Below are 21,137 nucleotides of genomic sequence, written 5' to 3' on the forward strand. Positions count from 1 at the left end.
ACCAAAATATAGTAACCCTGAAATACCTCTCCATAGAATTGTAATGAATGACTATTGTATAACATTGATGGTTAAATATGGTAGACTTTCAGCTGAAGAGGGGATGACAGTAAACACAGCTTAACTCTGATATACAAAACCCACTTTGCATGCAAAACAGCCACATTTTTCATAAGTGTTCAGTGTTACAATAGACTTTCACTGTGATCCGACACCAGGAGCATTGGCAAACCTTTTTGTATTTTTTTGAAAAATACTCTCGATGCGTCTTTCGTCCCTTATGGAACAATAAATGCATTTGTTGACAGAAAAGTTTGACACTGCCTGTCTGGGGCTTTTGCGTTCCTTGAATCTATAAAGACTTCCAAGCTGTAGTAAAAGCATAAACACCAAAGGATGAGCTCTGCTGATTTAAAACTTCTGTGTAGCTGATGTGCTCTCTGCCTTAGTTTTCTTTCTGTTGATTGGAACTTGAATTTGATATTTTTAATGTCTGTCATGAATCCTCTGTGAATTAGGCAGAGAATGAAGAGGAAGAGGATGAGTTATGAGCAGTAAAATAAACAGCTTAATAAATGTTTAAGAAATAAATCTTGTATATTTTATAAAGTTTATATTATGTTTGTTAATTTTCTGAAACTAACTGCATTCCAGTGATTAACACAGTTAGGTTCTGTCAGGTTTAATCATGGTAGTTTTATAACTCTATGCCCTTCAAGTTGGACACTACATGACAAAAAAATCGAATTTACTCAATAAATTAGACTCATACTTTATGTGATACATTTACCACCTTTTCACATGTTAACTTACATTTGAAGCAAGCACATTAAAGACAAGAACGTTATGGCTCTCTGCTTGTGCAGTTCTATTGATCTGTTTTACTGTTAACATTTTTACAAAGACACACAGCTGTTAAAGTGCAATACAAATTCATCTAATCGGCTGTTGAGGACAAACGGGAACACTCGCTTTGAACTGTAAACAATGAGTCCTGAAAAATCATTAAATTAACACCTGTTGTTTCCTATTGGACTTTGCTTCCTAGCAAAAGCATCTCTATGGAGATTGTGTTGTTCTCTTTATTCTCATTAGATTGATCTCAGGAACAATGGGTCTATAGATCTAAACAGCTTTGTGACTCAGCAGATTCACTCTGCTGCTACTATCCAGGTCAAAGCAAGCTGTAGAGCAAGCAGCCTTTTTTTTTTTACATGGGGCCTGATAGCACTGGTATTGTTAAAACCGCTACTGGAGAGAAAGCACATAAACCTCATTGCCTGTCTGCAAAACAGGATGATCAGAGTTTACCTTGATGTCTCACCTTGGATATTGCAGAGTGTAATGAAGATGTATGTGACTGAGCAGGAAGACTTGCTGTGTACCACTGGTCTGTCCTTTCTGTGTCTGTGTAAATGGAATTAACTTAAATTGCAATTTTCTAGATGATATGATTGGAGTGGGACATACCAATTATTGTACATTAACACCAAACAAAAGTTATCTTGTAATACCATAATAGCATATTGTACTAGCAATATGCTATTGTTAATATATTGAAAAATGAAAAATATATTGCTAAAATAAGAAACTTTTTACATTATATAGCTCTATTTGTCATTTGCTCAGGTGGCAGCTCTAGGCTCCTGTATGAAATTGCTGTACATTTATAGTGATATTAAAGCAATATTATTTACAACCCTTGGATCAGCCAGTTTCTGCAAGATTTGTCCTTCAAGCTGTAATAAAGACGGAGGTTCATGGCACAGAAAGGGGCCACGGTATTTACCAGCTTCCTCACCTCACCTAAACACAACTGAGAACTTATGGACCAATCTCAAATTTGACATTTACCGTGGAGGAAGACAGGACTCATCTCTAAACAGCATTTTGGAAGCTGAGGTTTCTGTTTCAGAGAATAGTGACTGTGTAAAGACCAGGATGTGGACAGACTCTTTGGCTGGAAGGCCCATTGCAGTAGAAAAAAGAGCAGTGATTATATTGGTCATTTCGGATAATTCTGGAATGCCTAAAATACGATAATTCATGATAATTCACAGATATGTGTCATCCATTCTGCCACTGGCACCACTTGCTAGGCTTTGCTTAGACAGTCACTGTTTGGAGATGACTGCCAAGGTATGAAATTAACCTATCGGAAACCACCTTTTGAAATTAAACAGCTTTCACTCAGTGGGACTGAAAATAGATATTATTGCACCAAATATTGTAAAAGTAGTTTTCTCTCTCTTTCCCTCTCTCTGTACTGTAGTTTATGTAGAACTTGTGTCATTTTCACATATTAACACCACACATTTTTTTCTGGAGACATTTACTGCAATATCCAAAGGCTCATTGAAGCCCTGAGCTTTTTCTACCAATGGTGCAGATATATAATATTTCTTTACAGTTCTAATCAGCACCATTACCACTGCACTAATGCAATGCCAATTGGACTCAGTGAATCTTTAAACAAGCACAATTATTTAAAGGATACTGTAAGAATATTTAAACTCCATCAAATATCTACGTGAAACTCACAGCGCAGCAATTACACTTATTTCCCAAACCCAATTAAAATAAATAGACAGTGCTAGAATGGAGTTGTGCATTAGAAAGAAATTCTGAATAGACTTTTGTGAAGGGATTGTGGGAAAAGGGTGTGGAATATTGTATATTGTGGCAGATCTACAAAGACTTATCATTTGGAAGTCCCACTACTTCAGCTCCAGTTTAAACAGATTGTAAGATGACCATATTATCACTGGTTTGCCTATAAGAATAAAGTAATTTTGTCAAGCAATTGTCAAGATTCACACTTGACATGACTGTGTTTTATCTTTGGCATTTCTTTTAAGTCTATGAGAGAAATGATTGACAGAGATACTGTCAATCAGGGGAGCTGTGATGCCACTTTTGGTCATAGTTGTTATGCTAGCCCAGGCAGTAAACATTTTGTCAATGCACGTTTATTTTGCCCCACATAAACTGCTGCAGGCAGTAGATTAAACCAGAGGAAAGAACAAAGTATATTTAGTCCAGCTCCCACATGTGTTATCAAGAATAGTGAATAGTCATGAAATGCAATTTAACAGAATTAAACATTTTCAATCATAATTTTAATCACAATCTTAATCACAATCAAGATCATTATAAAATAAAAAATTATTCTAGATTTTTGTGATTAAGAAAAAAACATGAAAACACTGAACAATTGAACAATAATTAGCTTTTGTTTATTCATAGTATACTGCTGAAGATTGTTCTTTACTATTAATGCTACTAAATACTACCTAGGTTCCACCTGGGCAGGATTATGGTCTAAAGTTTGTCTGGCTAGCTAAAGTCGGGACAATTTCTTGTCTAGTTTGACACAGTCCACTTCCAAGCCATTCACGTCTAGGTTAAAACAGGTCAGTTTGACTCAAACTGTGAGCCAACAGGGATGAAAAATAGCAAATCCAATTCTGGAATTTGTGCCAAATTCTAGTAAGGAGATTAGTTACTTCCGGAAGCAATGGTGGTAAAGTATTTTAGGGAATAGGGTTTAATATTAACAGACAGATTATTGCTGGTGGAGGCAGGGCATGTCCAGTATATTCGGGGGGACAGAAGAGCCAAAATGCGAAGGAGATATTGTCCATTAATAACATAACTAGTAGTCATGAGAAATGTATAATGACTTGCAGGATCAGAGACATGTCAAGTAGTCTATATGAACTTCTTCCAATTTCTGTCCTAACGCATATGGCAAAAAAAAAAAAAAATCCTTTGGCTCTACCACATGAAAAAGTATGTGGGACTCAGACTTGTGTCTAAGGATACCTCTTGAATCTTTCTGTACTTAGATATTGCTAACATGTCCAATTTAGGAAAAGTCAAAACTGTAATGGTGTGTGGATGAGGATCAAAAAGAAAGTCAAATCCAAAGGAGCATAATTAAATAAAGTAGTATTATTAAATAAAGTAGTATTATTAAATAATGTCTTAATCAATGAAATTCAGGAAAACATTTACCAAACCTGGGATGAATGCACAGGAACCCAAGTGCCATAGAGAATGGGTAACATGGAGGACACAAAAGAGAAAGGAGGAGTAAACCCAAACAGGGGAAATGGGAAATCAAATCTAAGGACACAAAACTAAGCACATGGAATAAATAATAGCCCTAACTAAAATGACTGTAAACAGGCTGACAGAAGAACAAAAGCAAGACTGATCTAATAAAAATAACAAAGAACATATAAGGAATCAAAACTTTGAACCCAAAACAACTCAAGATCCTGACAAAAACAAACCCGAAGCAGTGACATACTGATAACAATGTGTTCCCTGTAGGGAAGGACTCACCTTAGTACTCACCTGGAATGTCTGAGAAAGCTAAATAAATGTCAGCAATGTCTCCATATTTTCTTTTAAAAAGGTTTGAAAAAGATGCACATAAAAAAATTACTTGATGCATAAAACATTATTTTATATTCTTAAAGGAAATATTTTTAGTCATGGAATTAACAAACATGACAATATCACTTTGAGAAACAATTTGAAAAAGTGAAATATAGGTGTAAATGGCTAAAAGTCTCATTTTACTGTGTGATAGAGAACTGAAATAAAAGCAGACATCATTAACACCTTACAAACACCTTTCTGCAACACTTCACTTACATCCTGCTGGATTCAGCTTCATGACGTCAAGGCGCTATTAGAAAAGTTAACACTTGCATTGCTTCCAGGAGTTAATGAAACACAATGTGAAGCGAGTGGAAGTTCTCCCAACTCTCAGTCTAGATAACTCAGGGTTCAGATGCACCTCAGTATGAATGTGCAATCAGCTTATCACTGGTGGTCAGCAGGATTTGGACCCTCAGTGTACAAGAACAAATACAATTTCATGAAAAAAACAAAAACATATGGCTAAAAGGTAACCCTTTCTTCATCCATTAAAACACAGTATGTTTTTTTCTGGTCACTGTTTTTATTTTTTTAGTTGATTAGGCAAGAAAGTCTGCTTTTGATAGGCTAGCTTATGAAACCAGCAATCATGCACACATATTTTAATATGTTGTTTATGTTTTAGAATATTTTGAACTGTTTCTCCCAGAAGATCTGCTGTAAAGGGTTCCTGCAGTTAAAATCAAAATGAGGCTTGATTTAAAGGAAGTGTACAGAGCAGAAGGTCACGGGCAAACATTGAACAGCTGTGCTCCCAACACAGGCTTTAGCGGTGCTTGCAGGATCAGTGCAGGGCAGCAGCTGATCACATCAAAGGCCTCTGCTGTGTGAAGTGAGGCACAGTGGAAAGGATGTTATTATTCCCACAGCAGTCAGCCCACTGCTTGTAGAGAAAACTACTGGTGAAGCAAAATCTTCGCTTGGTAAAGTTTCCTTAGATGGATTAACCAACAGAGGCTGAGCAGCACAAGTAAACAAATAAAATGAACAATAACTTAAAGCAAGCTACTCGTACTGTTAATCCATTCATCCATTTGTCTATTGTCTTCTACTTATCATAATGAAAACTTCCAGCGAATTCTGGGTCTGGAATAAGATTTATTCCAAGTGGGACATAACTGGAAGGGAGGTGTTCAGGAGACGTCCAAATCAGATGCCCAAACCACTTTAAATGAACATTTTCCATACTGAGAAGCAGTGACATCACTCACCTGCCATCCTTCCCCAGATCAACAATCGGTCAAAGCCTCCTTTCCAACAACCTGAAGGCAGAAACATGACTGTTTTATGAATATCACTTTGTGGAAAACAAATAAAAAACTATCTATTTCTAAACTATGAAGAGATTTTAATAATATAGATCATAAATAGAGAAAGTAGCCACAAATAACAATCTAAAGCAATAAAAATGGAAGAAATTAAGTATGTTTGTGTACCTTTGTTAGATATATACCTTTGTTTATCTAAAGATAAATCTAAAGAACTGCACTTGCTTGTAGAAGGAAAAACATAAACTTTCCTCAAACAAAGCTGTATAATATACTTTTTTAATCTTCACAAAGGAAAATAAGATTTAAGTCTTTTTTCTTGTAATAATAATGTCTTGTTTTTACTGAGTGTTTTTTTTTTTTTTTTCATCTCAGGTATACAGCGTTAGCAGCATTAGAGATTTTCAACACCAAATACATTTCACATCATATTAGAGAAAACAGTGAATTTTGAGCAGATTAGTGTTGCTTGACTGGTGTGAAAAATACTCCTAAGGAAGAACTAGATCTGTGATCATCAGGACTATTTAAAACGTGACAACTCCAGAGGGTGAACAACCACAGAGGAGTTGCTGAGAGATTTCAGCAGATGTTAGGTGTCATATTGTTAATATGTTTGTGTACGCAGAACCCTTTTGCTGCATATTTAATTAATTCATGGTAAGTTTGCTGTTCATATATTTCTCCATGTGTAACCGTCTCTGTCTCTTTGCTCCCGTCTTTTTGTTCTACAGATCCCTCAAGTGAGTTATGCTTCTACAGCCCCGGAACTGAGTGATAACACACGCTATGACTTCTTCTCCCGTGTGGTGCCCCCAGACACCTACCAGGCTCAGGCTATGGTTGACATCGTCAAAGCCATGCGCTGGAATTATGTCTCCACTGTAGCTTCAGAGGGAAACTATGGAGAAAGTGGCGTTGACGCATTTATTCAAAAATCTAGAGAGGATGGTAAGTCTCCAAACTTATGAGAGCCACACTGATTATTTTATTGTTTGATATGTTATTTAAATCCCATCTACATAGCTACTATGGAAGTTAACTTACCTAATCTTTTATATATATAATATAAGCTGAATATTTAATACTATGATTACTGTAAAGGGCTGCACAGTGGCGCAGTTGGTAGCACTGTTGCCTTGCAGCAAGAAGGTCCTGGATTTGATTCCTGGTCTGGTGTCTTTCTGCATGGAGTTTGCATGTTCTCCCTGTGCATGCGTGGGTTCTCTCCGGGTACTCCGGCTTCCTCCCACAGTCCAAAAACAGGTCTCTCTAAATTCTCCCTAGGTGTGAGTGTGTGTGTGAACCCCGCCTCACACCTGGAACGTTAGCTGGAGATAGACACCAGCACCTCCTGACCCCACTAGGGGTGGATGGATGATTAATGTAAATAAGCAAAGCTCAATGCTTACTAAAACATAACAAATTGATATCTCAAGCAGTTTTATTGATCCAAAGCTTCTTCACATAATACTAATTTGGTTGACTGCCATTTGTTCCATATTGCTGTTGTAACTACATTATGTTTTAACTATTTCATTGATAGCATAACAAATAAGCTACAAAAAACAACATTTTTTTTTATTATACTGTCCAGGTTATTTCAATAGACTTTTAGCAGTTTGTCGGAGGTTACAGTGAATGAACATTTGTCAAGGTAGGGGTGAAACGTCTCCATTGTGGATTTAAACTGGGTCTTTCATTTAAAAATGTTAAAGACCTGGTCATAATTCAAAAGTATTTGCAATGAAACAATTAACGTTAAAAAACTATGAAATGTTTTACCATTTCCATTTTTTTCACTTAACAGGATATTTAAAAAGCCAAGGGCTAGACCAATGTTATTATGCATTGCATACTTTAAAAAAAATTGTTTTTACGTTTTCCCATATAACTGTCAGCAACTGTAGACAGGTTTTAGGCACGACCCTATAATTTTAAGAACAAATTAAAATATTATATGAGATGGTCTCCTTTGGTGATTGCAAAATATAAATTAGAAATGGTTTAAAACTTTTGCACACAGGTGAAGCTCCAGTTCCTTCCCACACGTTGTAGCTCTGTTCAATTAAAAACTATGCATTGCGCATTTGTAGAGTCTGCAGTAGATGGAATGAGGGACATGAACTTGATTTCCAAACCTAGGAAAAAAGCCACAGGCTGAAAGGGAAATAAAGTTTTCTTATGGCGTCAAAATGATGCAGAATAGATGATCCAGCGTGTGGAATACATTCAGTTTGGCACAGCAGGCCGCCGACCCACACTTGCTCTGACCCCAGACCCTTGCTGTAGCTGAGAGTAATTGCTAATGACAAGTCCAGTACTCGTTGTGCCACTGCATCTCCTCATGCTTGGCAGCCTGAAGCTGCTGCCCATCATCATTATCCTGGAGAAACACCAACATTACTCCTGGAGAGTCCTTTAATGCAATCAGCTCATTTACCTATTGGCCAACCCTCACAGACAAACATAACGCAGAACATCACAGGACAGATTGAAGGATACTCTTTTCCTTTAAGAAAATGTTAATGAACCATCCCCATATTTACTGATTCTACTAATTACCAAAACATAGCATTCAGTATCTTTCTATCCTCAAATCTGATTAACTAGGGAAAATAATTTACTGCCTATCAGGCATGTCATGATAGAATTCTAAATATGTCAATATAAGCTGCTTGTTGCTGATAAAAACAATGTACTTAAACTTAATATTATTTTTTCACAATCTCTGCAATAAATGCTTTTCTTTTTTTCCCCACACTGCTGTACTCTTACTTATTTACTTTTGCTTTGGGCTAAACTCATGTTTTCTGCAACTACTGTTTTTCTTTTGGTCAAATATCTGAAGGGCATTTGAATTAATCAACAGTGAACACAGATAGGATTTTACTCCAAGCTTCCACTGTCTACCTGCTTTAGGACCTGATGACCTCAACTATTTTCCTGAAATCAAAAGTGTATATATTTTAGATTGTTTCAGAGTATTTGTGTTACTCTGACAGGCCTTTTTACCTTATTTGGAAAAAATACATAGTATATATTGCAGATATACTCCATTAGAAGATATAGTAATTGTTCTGAAAAGTATTATCACAATTTATTTAAAGTAGAGACAAAATTTTCATTTTATTTCAGAGATTTAATTTGATAGGCCACCATGAGGGAGAAACATGAAGAGCATTTTTCAACAAGTTGTTTGCCTAGAGAGTCCTGCATTTTGCACTGTGTTTGCATGTTAAATACATGATTTCCACAATATGATGCTACCACCACCAAGTTTCACTATGGGAAAGGTGTTATCGGGGTTGAGTACAGTGTGAGTTTCCATCATTCAGTGTTTTACATGTACGCTAAATTTCAGTTTCCTGAGCACCTTCAAATAAATTTAAGAGATACATTTTACTTGAGCTTTAATATTATGACCTAAAAAACTTATTTTGTGCTAATGCAGGCAAAAGAAGTTATCATGGGAACATATTCAGATCTGATATTGGCAATGTGGAAGTACAGTAGTATGCCTCTGGGTCCTGTTAGACTAGTGCTTCAATTTTTAGCATGTAAATCAGACAAGCTTCTCCCCAGCCGAGTGTGATGTACTAAATGTTAGGGAAACGAAGGAGGGAGTTGTCAAGATAAATATGAACTGCAAACACAAAGTGTCTCTAGTTTAGAATCTTCAAATATACAAAGATAAATATCTGTCATTGCTGATATTTAATGTGGATTCTGATAGCCATTTTTGCTCCTGCATTTTGTCAGCATTTTGTCAAGAATCTGAGAAAGAGAGCTTAGTCAGCTGTCGTTTGATTAAACCACATGAACAACAGTTTTTAAAAAATTGAATAAAAGACAGCATGTTTTAGACTGACAACCACACATAGAAAATCATTGTTTTGGAGAAAACAATGAAGCTTTCACATCCTCTCAGTTTAAGGAAGAACGTGTACTTATGTGTCAAATCAGCCTGTCCCCAACTCTTCTTAATTTGACAACTAGAGAAAAAAAGTAATAAAAAAAAAAGAAAGAGAAAAGTAAATTCTCTAAATTTTGCACTGGCTTTGATTGATAATGTGACAGGCACATGGGGGAAACATGCAGCTTTGTCATAATCAAAACCCCAGGTATTTGGCTGCTAAATGGGTTTTGCAGTTGTCTGCTCTCATTATGAAACAGCCAGTTCAGAAGTGGCCAAATGTTCCATCTCATTAGGCAGCCAAAGGCCATACTGAGCTGCAGTCTCGCCCACCGAATGTCACAGCCGCTGCATGCATTGCTGCTTTATGTGGGGAAAAGAGCAGGTTTTGGTCAGGCTTAAACTGCCAACTTGGGATGTTGATTTGATTAACACTGCATCTGTGTGTGTAGCCACAAGATATTTACAATATCCTTTCAACCCCAGTGAACACAGAGATTTCTGACCAACTAGAGGATTGATGCCACCGTCTGACCCCTCCACAAAAAGCTGTGTCACTTTTGTTATGAATGAAAAAATATCCATTTGCAAATCTACAATTGCTGGATGAAGACTCGCAAAAAATAGTTGAAATAAAGCTGTCTTTTATTGGACAAACATCCTTTAAGATATCCGGGAACATTCCATCCTTTAGTTTATATATATATATATATATATATATATATATATATATATATATATATATATATATATATATATATATATATATAAATATATATATATATATATATATATATATATATATATATATATATATATGACCATTTATTTTGGTCAATACAAAAATGACAATCATTTAAAATTTACTTGTTAAACAGGATGCAGAGGCAAACTCAAAAATATCTTTTGAGTTTGGAAAAGCAGTGTATGTATTTCAAATAAAGAGCAGTGAATTGCCTTGAAACATATTTTCGTAATGCCATCTTATTAAACCTTGCCATAAAAGAAAGGTAAAATTACTTATTAGAACATGGTTTATTTTTATATTAAAAATAAACAGAAATGTAGTGCCCTACAACTTTCTGTAAAAAGAACTCTTAACTAAAAGTAAATTAAAAACCATAAATTACATTTCAATGTAAATATATAAAGACAATAAATAATTGTCATAGATAATGTTAAATGGAAAAAAAACAACAAATATGTCAGTTTTTAGTGAAGATACAAAAAGATTCTAAACAAAACAACACAGTTGAGCCAAAATTGTTCATCCCCTGGTAGATTTAAATTGAAAGAAATATTTTCTTTCAATTCCAACATGTTTCTTCAGCTTGAAGGAACTGTTACCATTTTGTAGTGGCTTAACCAGAGTTCTGACCACTTAAATTAATGGGTGGGTTTTTCAGATTTTTTTCTTTTGTATGAGATTGTGATTCCATAAAAATAGAGTTATTTCAATGGTTCCTACACATAATTATGAAGAATACCAGTAAGTGTCAAAAATGCAATAGGAAAACTGTTCTTCCTGAGTTTGTACTACCATGTAGCAATTTACACATGTAGCAGAGAACGAGAACCCTGAAAGAGCAGAAACAGCTCCCGATTAACGTCAAAAACTCTTAATTGGAACAAGCTACTTCACCAAATTCTGTACCTACTGCCAGCAGAGGCAATTTAGTAAAGCTGGTTTGATTTACAAACACAGGCACACTTTCAGGAATATTAGTAATCTCTTTGAAAGTAAGCTGAAAGCAGCTGGAGTTGAGCTTAGGTTATCATTTTCTTCATGATGGCATTTGAATCAGAGTGCTTGTACAGGGTATAGCACAAGGTCTCATTGACAATATAATCTGGCATCTTACATTTATATTAGTAAACTATACATTAGCTCAGACTGCCTATTGGTGGAGTGACTGTGAAGTATTTCATGAGGTAGTCAATATCATTGAGGATGTTGCAAATAACCTCCTCTGGAGTCAAAGGGAAGGAAGAGCAATTAAGACAACTAAGGGGGCTGATGTAAAATGTTTCCTTAAATAGAACTGCTTTGACAGCTGTGACTGACAAGTTTGTAACCTCTAAAAGCTGAAAATAGAAAGACCACTCTGTCTTCTGATTCTTAAAATGTTTTTGACAAAAGGTCAAATGCTGTATTTGACTAGACGTGAGCATTTTTTCTTGCGCTACTTAAAATTAAGAATATAGAGATAATGTTGACAATATACTTTGAAACAGTACAATTGGAGCTAGATGTCTGTGCTGTATTAAAAGACATAACTTTTTCTAATTGTATGGTATGAAATGAGACTAAACATTTAGAGTTTTAGATGATCTATCATTACCAAACTGGTTTTATTAATAATAAGAGAGAAAAGGAATTAATTCAGAAGTTAATATATAGTAAGATTACGATACGTCCATATATTTATGGACAGCAAAGCCATAGTGATGTTATGGCTTTGTAAGCTTCTGGTAGGTTAATTCACAACATTTGAGTTCAAAATGTAGGATTTTAAATAGCATGCAAAATCCACTTTCTTACCCTCTTTTTCCTTGGAGTTTCTAGGAGTGCAGGACAGTTTTATTCAGTCTGTCCTGGTGCCTGGTCTTTAATTTAATTTAATTTAATTTAATTGGTTTATTTGGTAGGGACAGACAGCGACATAGACAAACTGAACAAAACAGCAGTCCCATGTTTACGTCATAGTGCAATAGCAACAGCTAATTCGCAGCACTTGTCCCTAGATGGGCTTTTTAAAAAAAAAAAAAAAAAACCCTCTAAAAGTTAAAGTAATAATCTTTGTATTCTGTTTGAGTCATGGGACAATGGCGGTGGTAGAGACTGGTGGTAGGAATTTGTCCCGTAATCTGAGGATTGCTGGTTTTAGCCCCTGCTTTATGTCCATGTGTCTGTCTTTACATTCTTGAGCAAGACACTTCAACCGCCTTGCCTGCTGCTGGTGGTTAAAGAGCCCGCTTGTGTTAATGCATGGCAGCCTTGCTTCTGTTAGACTGTCCCAGGGCACCACTACAATGCAATAGCCTGCCATCATCAGTGTGTGAAAGTGCATGAATGGGTGAATGACCGATTGTAGTTTGAAGTACTTTGGGATCCTCTGGACTTGATAAAGTGTTATACAAGTACAGGCCATTTATCATTTACCATTCACAACATATGTTTCAATCTACTCAATTTTCTCTATTCCTTATTACATTTTCTGAACAATAAAGTCTCAGCAATTGCTGCAGAACTGCTGAGTAAGGTTATGGACTTCTGGAAAACCCCTTTTGTGAATCCACCATTTTCCTTTCTCACAATTTTGTAAAAGCTAGTCAAAATGTTTGGTTAGAATTTCTGGGCACAACTGGAAAAGTACTGTATATGCAGCCTACAAACCTCAGTTACACCAGTTCTGTCAAGAGGAATGGACCGAAATTCCCACAAACGATTATGAAAAGATTCTGAAAATATTGGGCCTAAGAATTACAGTTAAAAGGTAATTCTCTCTCCCAAATAACAAGGAAAGCTGCGTAAACTTCTTTGGTGAAATGAAACCATTCTAAAAAATGTCATCTAGAAAACAAGGCTGATTTAATTTTGGATAATAATAATTAAAAAGAAAACAGGAATATGTCTTTTTGTACCATATGTAAACATCTAATCTCAACAATATACTATACTGTGAGACTAGAATTAGAGCAAGCAGCATCTGCCTCTTTAATAGCTTGTTTAAACTGGGTAAGAACAGATTTCTCAGCAGAGAGAATGAAAGAAAGGGAGAACAGGCTTAGATGATTACTGCTTGGCCGTGTTCAAACACAAAACCTGTTTGCATGGGTATCTCAAGTATGTCAGTCCCTGAATTTGTTTGTGTTGAAAAAGCATTAGCGTGTGGCCAATTTTTCAAAAAGCCATATATAATCTGCAACTGCTGCTATCACTGAAGCCACAATCTTTGACACACCACGTCGTTTCCAGAAACTTGTGTTTTCATTTAGGTCTTTTCCCTCTCTCAAATAGCCCCTTGGGATTACATCTGAAGTGCCATTATGGAGAATGATTACAAGAGGGTTAGAGCAGTCTTCCAGCATGATGCCTGCCTTTTTGTCGCCTTTGAAATTTTAGAGTGTCTTTGACATGAAAGTCTCTGGTCCGGCAGAAGATTTTATACTGTTTGTGTGTCTCTCTGAAATGTTGCTGAGTCCCCAGTGTCCTTATTAAAGCTTGAAGCCCTCTTCAATAATGGAGGCTGACACATTTATTTTAAAATTCTGAAAAGTACTGTGATATTTTTTTTAGTTTCATGTTGGAATTCTTAAACCATTGAAGTTCAGTGGGTAATACTGCAAAATATATAAATTGCATATGTATACTTGAAGAAGCAAATATGAAAAAAGTGTGTACACTGTGCTATTTTCTGTCTTATCAAGTTTAGAACAAGAAGCCTCCAGCCTGCAAATCATTTTTCTATGGCATGTGTTTCTTTCTCTAAGTTTAGACACTGACGGTAGCATTGCCATCTAAAATTAATTGGATGGACAATTTTGAATTGTAATTAATCAGGTTCATATTTAAATGACAGTTGAGGCAGAGAAAGAAGTGGAAAGGGCAGAGACAGCACACAACAGCACTGAGATGACAGGAAGATTATGCAAATTTTGGAAAAGAGGGTTGCTTACTGCACCCTTTGTCATGAGGGAAATGTCAAGAGGAAAAATTTGAATAATCACAAATCTGAAAAGGCTTAATAAACTGCAACTGAAGAGTTTCTAAGCAATATTTTGAACTTTTTTTCTTTAGATAATACAGGCAAGATTTGGAGTGATTTTTTTCTGGTTTCTGTCTATCAAAGCTTGCAATGCATTTCATGTAATTCAGGACATTTAAAAATGCCTACTTTGTTATTTTTACACAATTGTGAGGAAGTTATTTTCATTTCATTACCTTATGCACTAATTCCATAAAACTGAGCACCAGTGAATAGAAGCAGCTAAAAGTCTTGCTTTTTCAGATGATCAGTCAGTGTTTTATTTGTGTGGGATTAACTGTCCTACAATAATGTAGCAGTGAAAATATCAAAAGTAAGAAAACCATAAATGCCACTTGAATTATATGTCTATCCAGAGTTAATTTATTGCACGTCTGTTGGCCTTAAATGTCAGTTAAAGCTACTGCTACTTTGTGTTTTAAATGAGAGGGAAGTTAAAATACTAATGCATAATCAAGCTGCACCAATACAAGCTGCAGTCAAACAATGTTCCATTTATGTTGCTTAGACCAGTGCAGGCTCTACAGCTAATTATCGTGGGTAAAATGTCTGTCTGTCGTTCCTTCCATCTCTCTCTGATGATAATATTGCCAAGACTTATGGGTGCTGTTGTACAAAAAATATGGCAAAATATTCTTCTTTGCAAAATAATACAAGAAAACAGCAGAAAGGGCAGCATAAAAAGAGTTATAGAGGAAGTGTGTGTTTATATGCAAATATAACACTTTCAATTTATTTGTGCACAGTTGGCATACATTTAAGAACAAAGATTAATATGTTCAAATAAATACAGTTTCTTATGTCCTTTCTATGGTGTTATAATTCGACAGACTAGCCCAAGTAAAACCTGAGTAATACTTTCATATGTAGACAGATATAATCTTATATTGTAAGTTTTAATAAGATACTATAGTGACAAGCAAAAAGCTAAATAGTTTGAAAAATATAGTGATTTAATGCTTTGTATAAAAGCTAAATGGTTTGAATAACAGTCATTTTTTGCTGAATAATAAATTGGCATTATGTTTGTCAGGTTCTATTGTAAAATATATGCAGTATTACGGAAGACAATAGACAATAGGAGAAACGGGGATGCTTGGGAAAAAAAACGTTTAGGCATTTTTCTAACTCTCAGGAGATAAACAGGCGTATTGATTTCAATGATAATGAATAAAGTGATTGCCTTGGGCTGGGTGGTGCTTGTAACATGGGGAAGTGGGAGCACTGTGAGGAAAAGAGCAAAAGAGGAAGAATATAGTAGTTGTAATGATAGGAGAATCTTACTGGTTGATTTAAATGGATGAATGCCAAGGAGGAATGAGTGAAATCCAGAGTGTAGGTCTGCCTTGCAGGTCTGGAGCCGGTGGAGAGATGGAGGATTGGCATGCTTGGAACTGGTCGATACAGTGACAGCAACAGAGGCTTGGAACAGGTCGAACGGTGAGAGCGATGGAGGGTGGACAAGTCAGTTTGAAGGATGAAGGTGATAAGGAAGAGGTGCCTTTAGGTTGTCAGTTATTAAGATGAAGATCCAGAGATTTATTGTAGGTTTCTTCTTGAAGTGAAGGATCCAGAAATCAGCATGGAGGAATGACTGCAGGAAGCAACACAGCGTTTACCTTGGGAGTAGCCTGGTAAAAACCAAACTCAGGACTTGGTTATAGAAAAGCGATTTCTTCCTGGAGCTGTGGATGCTGTTGATGTTTTAACCTTTACCCAATCGCTAATGCTTTGACGTATGTAATGCACCAGTTCAACTCTAAGAAGCTTACCAAAAATTGCCTGTGCAGTAAACTACCATCCTCCACTGCGAAAAGAGCAGTGGCAATCCAAACGAGGTGGCTGTTAATGTTAATTCAATATTTGAAAGCATGGCTAATATGGACTGAATGGCTTTCTTCACTTCCTTGACATAATCGCTCACAGCTTCTTTTTCTGTTCACTGATTAGCCCAATCATAAAATATACCAGATGGAGACTTGCTCACCTCAGCATGGTGAATGCTTGTTGCAGAAAAAAAAAAGGCCACTTAAAGACTTTTCAGATCATTGAAATATCCCTAGTTGTTTCAGTAATCACAATTTGGAAGATCAAAATAAAATTAGATAAACTAATACTGTACCTTCTAGATATTGATGCTAAGTGACAAACTCAATATATGTGCCTCATATATTTATATTTAGACCCACAAAAGATGTGTCTTGGCCATGTCTCTCTATATGATAGACTTTTAATCTCAATGAGACATACCTGAATAAATAAAAGTTGCATACATGCGTACAATATTAACATATAAGGGCAATAGAACAACATGTCAAACCGTAAAAGAGCAATCTAACATAAAATATACTGAAGTTTTTGTGTGAGTTTATAGTCTGATAACTTCAAATGTACTTATCGGTACTTTTGCCAAAGGGTTGCACATGAATCTAAAAGAATGGTAATTAGCGGAAGCAGAAGAGCATAATTATGAAAACAAATAAAAATAAAATCCTATAAAAATTTTGTGACTGTTTGATATGAATACCAACTAATTACACCTGTAATTAGTAATTGCTGACATGACTACAGTAATCTCCAGGGGTTGTGCACAGTCAGAAGCTTAAAGATGTAAAAAATAAGGTTTTAAATTTGATTCTGCAATTTAGAAGGAGCCCATCCAAAGAAGCTACAGCAGGCATGATGTAGTCACATTTGCATTTGTTTTGTGCTGTGGAGTTTTGCGGAGTTGCAGACAAGCACAAGCAAACAGTTTGTAATACTATAGACCTTTTATGACATGAATTCAAGGATCTATTTCTCAGAGTCTGTAAATTAGAGAAAGGACTTGACCTTGGTATGAAAAAAATACTGGCTCTGACAACTTTAGTCTGATTGCTTTTTTGGAAAAAAGTATTTTCTACAAAGGCTCTTTTGAAAATGTAGAAAGAACTAGGACCCATGCTGATGGACTTTAGAGGGTTTATAATATAATGTCTGGCATGATTGTTTTGTCAATTTAGTATGAAATGTGATGAGATTAAATTTTCTTAGATTTTCTCTTAAGTACAGATGAAGTAGACTTTGATAGCTAATTTGAAGTCCAGGAAACAAATAAAAATTTCCGTGACCTGGTGTTTCTGAAATGGCTTTCTTTCTTTAATTCTAAAGAAAATTCCTTGCCTATAATTTGGATAAAAATCTAGACAACTTAGAAATCCTGGATAGGCAATTTGATGCTGAAATATGAGATTTTGATTATGTATTTTAGGTAAAGTTTAGTGACACAAATGCTAACTTAGCCCACTGATGAGCTTCCTTATCTGCACGGAATAATTAAAGAAAGGGGCAATTTCCTACACAGAGTTTCATGATATAGGATAGGGTAGGAGTAATACAGCAACTTGTTACCTTCTGGTTTATGAAGTAAGCCATGCCAGCAATTACTCTGAGTTCATCCATCAACTGTGAGGCCAGAGGACGCACATGAAGCTGCAATGTGTTGAAGTTTCATTTTTACTTTCCCAGACAGTTAGCAATGTAATCAATAGAAGTCTGTGTGTTTTATTTATTTATTTATTGAGGACAATATTGAACCTCTGCTGTTCATAAAACCCAATCATGTCTAGAGGGTAGAATCAGAAAACTGCTCATTCTGTTTACAAATTAAATATGTTGTGCTATGAAGTAAACACTGACACCCTCGAGAAAGAAAACAGGGAAATCATCACTCAAGGTTTTGCCAAAGTTTAAAGTGGCAGAGACTTTTCTTCTGCAAAAAGATGAAAGCCAGATAATTGACATCTTTCCAAAAGTTTGGGAACCGTCTTAAGAACTACTGCTTACGGTATCATGTTTAGAAGCATGTCACTGAATTAAAATGTGTGACAAATGACAAAAACTTTTTTTTTCAGACAACATCCTGTTTTACTCAGATGCAACTAAAGTTGAATTTATGTTACTTACCAAATGAGCATATTCATTGAAATTAGGTGAAGTCAGATAAAAAAAATCCAGAACATTTGTCTTAAACTCCAATTATAAGTAAATGTAAATTTATATCCAAACATATTCACAATTGATTTCTCTCTAAATTAATTTCATACTATATATAGCTTATTTATGATGTGTGTTTTGTTGCAAAAGATTATCAAGGATGAGGATAGTATTTCAGATTGTGGTGACAGGATCTCTTAACTCCACAGTATTTGGGCTCATGACAGACAGTATTCCACACTCCCACACCAACTCTGAGCTTGCATCAGTGATGGTGAGTTCTTAAATGGAGTCAGAGATGACTGACAGGGTTTGATGTTGTCAAGGATTTTGCTGGAATGCTGACCAGGTTGTTTTTGCCACAGAATTTGGAGTTGTGTCTGCAGTTGCTGTCTATATTTGTCACATTATATAAATGCATTACAGGAATTTCATGTAGCTATCAGCAGCCATGTACCAGAACAGGACAGTATCATACTGTAACTGGTAAATTTAGCTAAATCGAACTGGTACTTAAATGGGTGTTTTTATTAGAAGGTGATCCTCAGCCATGGTAGGGGAAAGTCAGGTTTTGTCAGGTTGTAAAACAACTGGATTGAAGAGAAAAGTCTCCAAATTTTAGTCTTGGTCTCTCAGTTAGATAGCATACATCACCTGGTCAGAGCTTGGGGAAGAACGGCTAGAGAAATTTAAGGTTATAAGGTTCTTACTCATAACTAAGGTAAACTTTTGTATAGCTGTGGCTGTTGTTCATTCAGAAATCTTCTCCCTGTGTGTAGTGACCCGATCGTGAACACAAGTCACAGAGGTGAACTTCCCAAGTCTGGCCTTACCCTTTGGGAGAACGGAGAAGCTTAGTCATTCTGCAGAGGCATCACAGAGCCATGGCTTCTCTGCATGAAAAAAAGCAAATACAGCTTGTTCAGGCTAGTGTTAAATATGCCTTGTAAGTAGCTTTCTAGTGAGGTAGTCTTTGCACGTCTTGCTGTGGGGAGACCCCCGGTCAAAGTCAGAAAAACATAAAAATATCATGTGTTATGGCATCATTGGAAAAGTTTTTTTTTTTAAATACTAGTAGTAGTACTTTAAATCCTGCATAGCTGGGGTTACTTGCTTTATTTACAAAATTTTCTATAAATTCACATATGAGTTGCTGTTTGTTTTATCTGAAATGTACAACTTATGTACAGATACAGAATTATAAGTCCGGTCAAAATTAACATATGATGATGAATCAAATAAATAAAAATATTCATACTTAAAAAAAAATGACTTGAGATAGACTTTAGAAAAAAATTGTTAAACACAACAAAGACCATTATTACCTTCTTTAATTTACTCTAATTTCACACATCACCATGCAAACATCTTTCTCATTACCACCAGGGCATCTCCCCATGACTATATTTGAAAGTCATCATAAAAAGACAACACAGCAAAATGGAAAATTGCTTTCTAGTTGTTTGTTACATGAAGTGGGCCTTTAATACCATAGTAGTTAACTCAGCTTTCTTTTAGAATGAAAGAAAGCCACATGGTTTAAAAAGAAGAAAAGGAAGACAAAATACAAAAGAATATCGCATACCTCACCAATAAAATCTTGTGGTCCTCCATCAAATTTATCTCAGGCATAGGTAATCAGAGCTATCAAATACATGATCTTAATTAATGTACTTATGCATGAGTCTCCAGTGGTTTTATTCATTAATTATTTGAAGAATAATAAGATTGAACTGACAAACACATTAACAATATATTTAAAGATTGCTTTGAATTCTCAAATGTTATTTAGGTACATTTAAAGACAAATTATGTTAATCTATTTTACTATAAGAACCCAAAAAACACTTAATCAAGTCTCTGAGATTACAACAACAAACTTTGATTGTAGATGTAATGTAATTTCGTCACTAACATGTTTAGGGAATGGAATGATTTTATTACCCCATGCATCTTAAGCAATCTGAAATTTAGTCTGAGGACATTTAACATGCTATGTAATACAGAATGCTACAAATAAATCAAATTAAAACATTGAAATGAAATCACACCATAGATTTTATTGCTGTAGCTGGGTCTGTTACAGAAAAAAAAAACATTTTAACAGAATAAATGAAAAAAATGTTGTTTTCTATCTTCAGTATTAACTGGGTATTCAGAAAACAAATCTTCAGCCACATAACCATTTTCTTCTATGTCACATCGTCTGCAATGAGATACAGCATCATATTTTATTTTATTACACAATGCAGGTTTTCTATTTTTCTGCTCTCGGTATAAAGAGTAATCTTTTCTCCAGAATAGATATTTACTCCAGCGGAGCAAAGCCAGACAGCGAGCATGTGTTTGTGTGCTGCTCAGTGATATCTGAGATGAGAAACTTGACTCTCACCAATCTCACACTAAACACAGTTCAGCCTCATTTTCCCAGCAGCACATGAACTCCAAGCTCAGCACACAAGCCAGTCCAAAGCAGTTCCCCAATTTTAACGTGTGCACTCAGCAAGTCCTCAATACGTTTTTTGGGGTGTGCAAGAAATATGTTGAGACGCATTCCTTGTGTCTGGGATGTATTTCAAATACACACCATGCACTCATGTTTAGCACAAACGCAACATTCCTTTGATCTAATGGACTGAATTCACATGAAAAATGACACTGATGTTTGCTATAATAGAGATAAATTGAAGTGATATGGGGGTGGAATAGGAACTGTTCATCTTCTGTCCTTTAATTTGAAAACCACCCATGTGGTTC

General features: G+C 35.6%; 1 protein-coding gene across 1 annotated transcript in view; it reads left to right on the plus strand.

Moving 5' to 3' along the window:
- Positions 1-21,137, plus strand: part of LOC102218961 (metabotropic glutamate receptor 4-like) — a 178,149-nt gene that overhangs the window by 108,298 nt on the left and 48,714 nt on the right. Inside the window, exon 3 of the mRNA XM_023337217.1 lies at positions 6,455-6,671. Coding sequence (XP_023192985.1) covers positions 6,455-6,671 — 217 coding nt within the window. The remainder of the gene's footprint in view (positions 1-6,454; positions 6,672-21,137) is intronic.

Source organism: Xiphophorus maculatus, chromosome 1 (genome assembly GCF_002775205.1).
Source record: "Xiphophorus maculatus strain JP 163 A chromosome 1, X_maculatus-5.0-male, whole genome shotgun sequence".
NCBI lineage: Eukaryota > Metazoa > Chordata > Actinopteri > Cyprinodontiformes > Poeciliidae > Xiphophorus > Xiphophorus maculatus.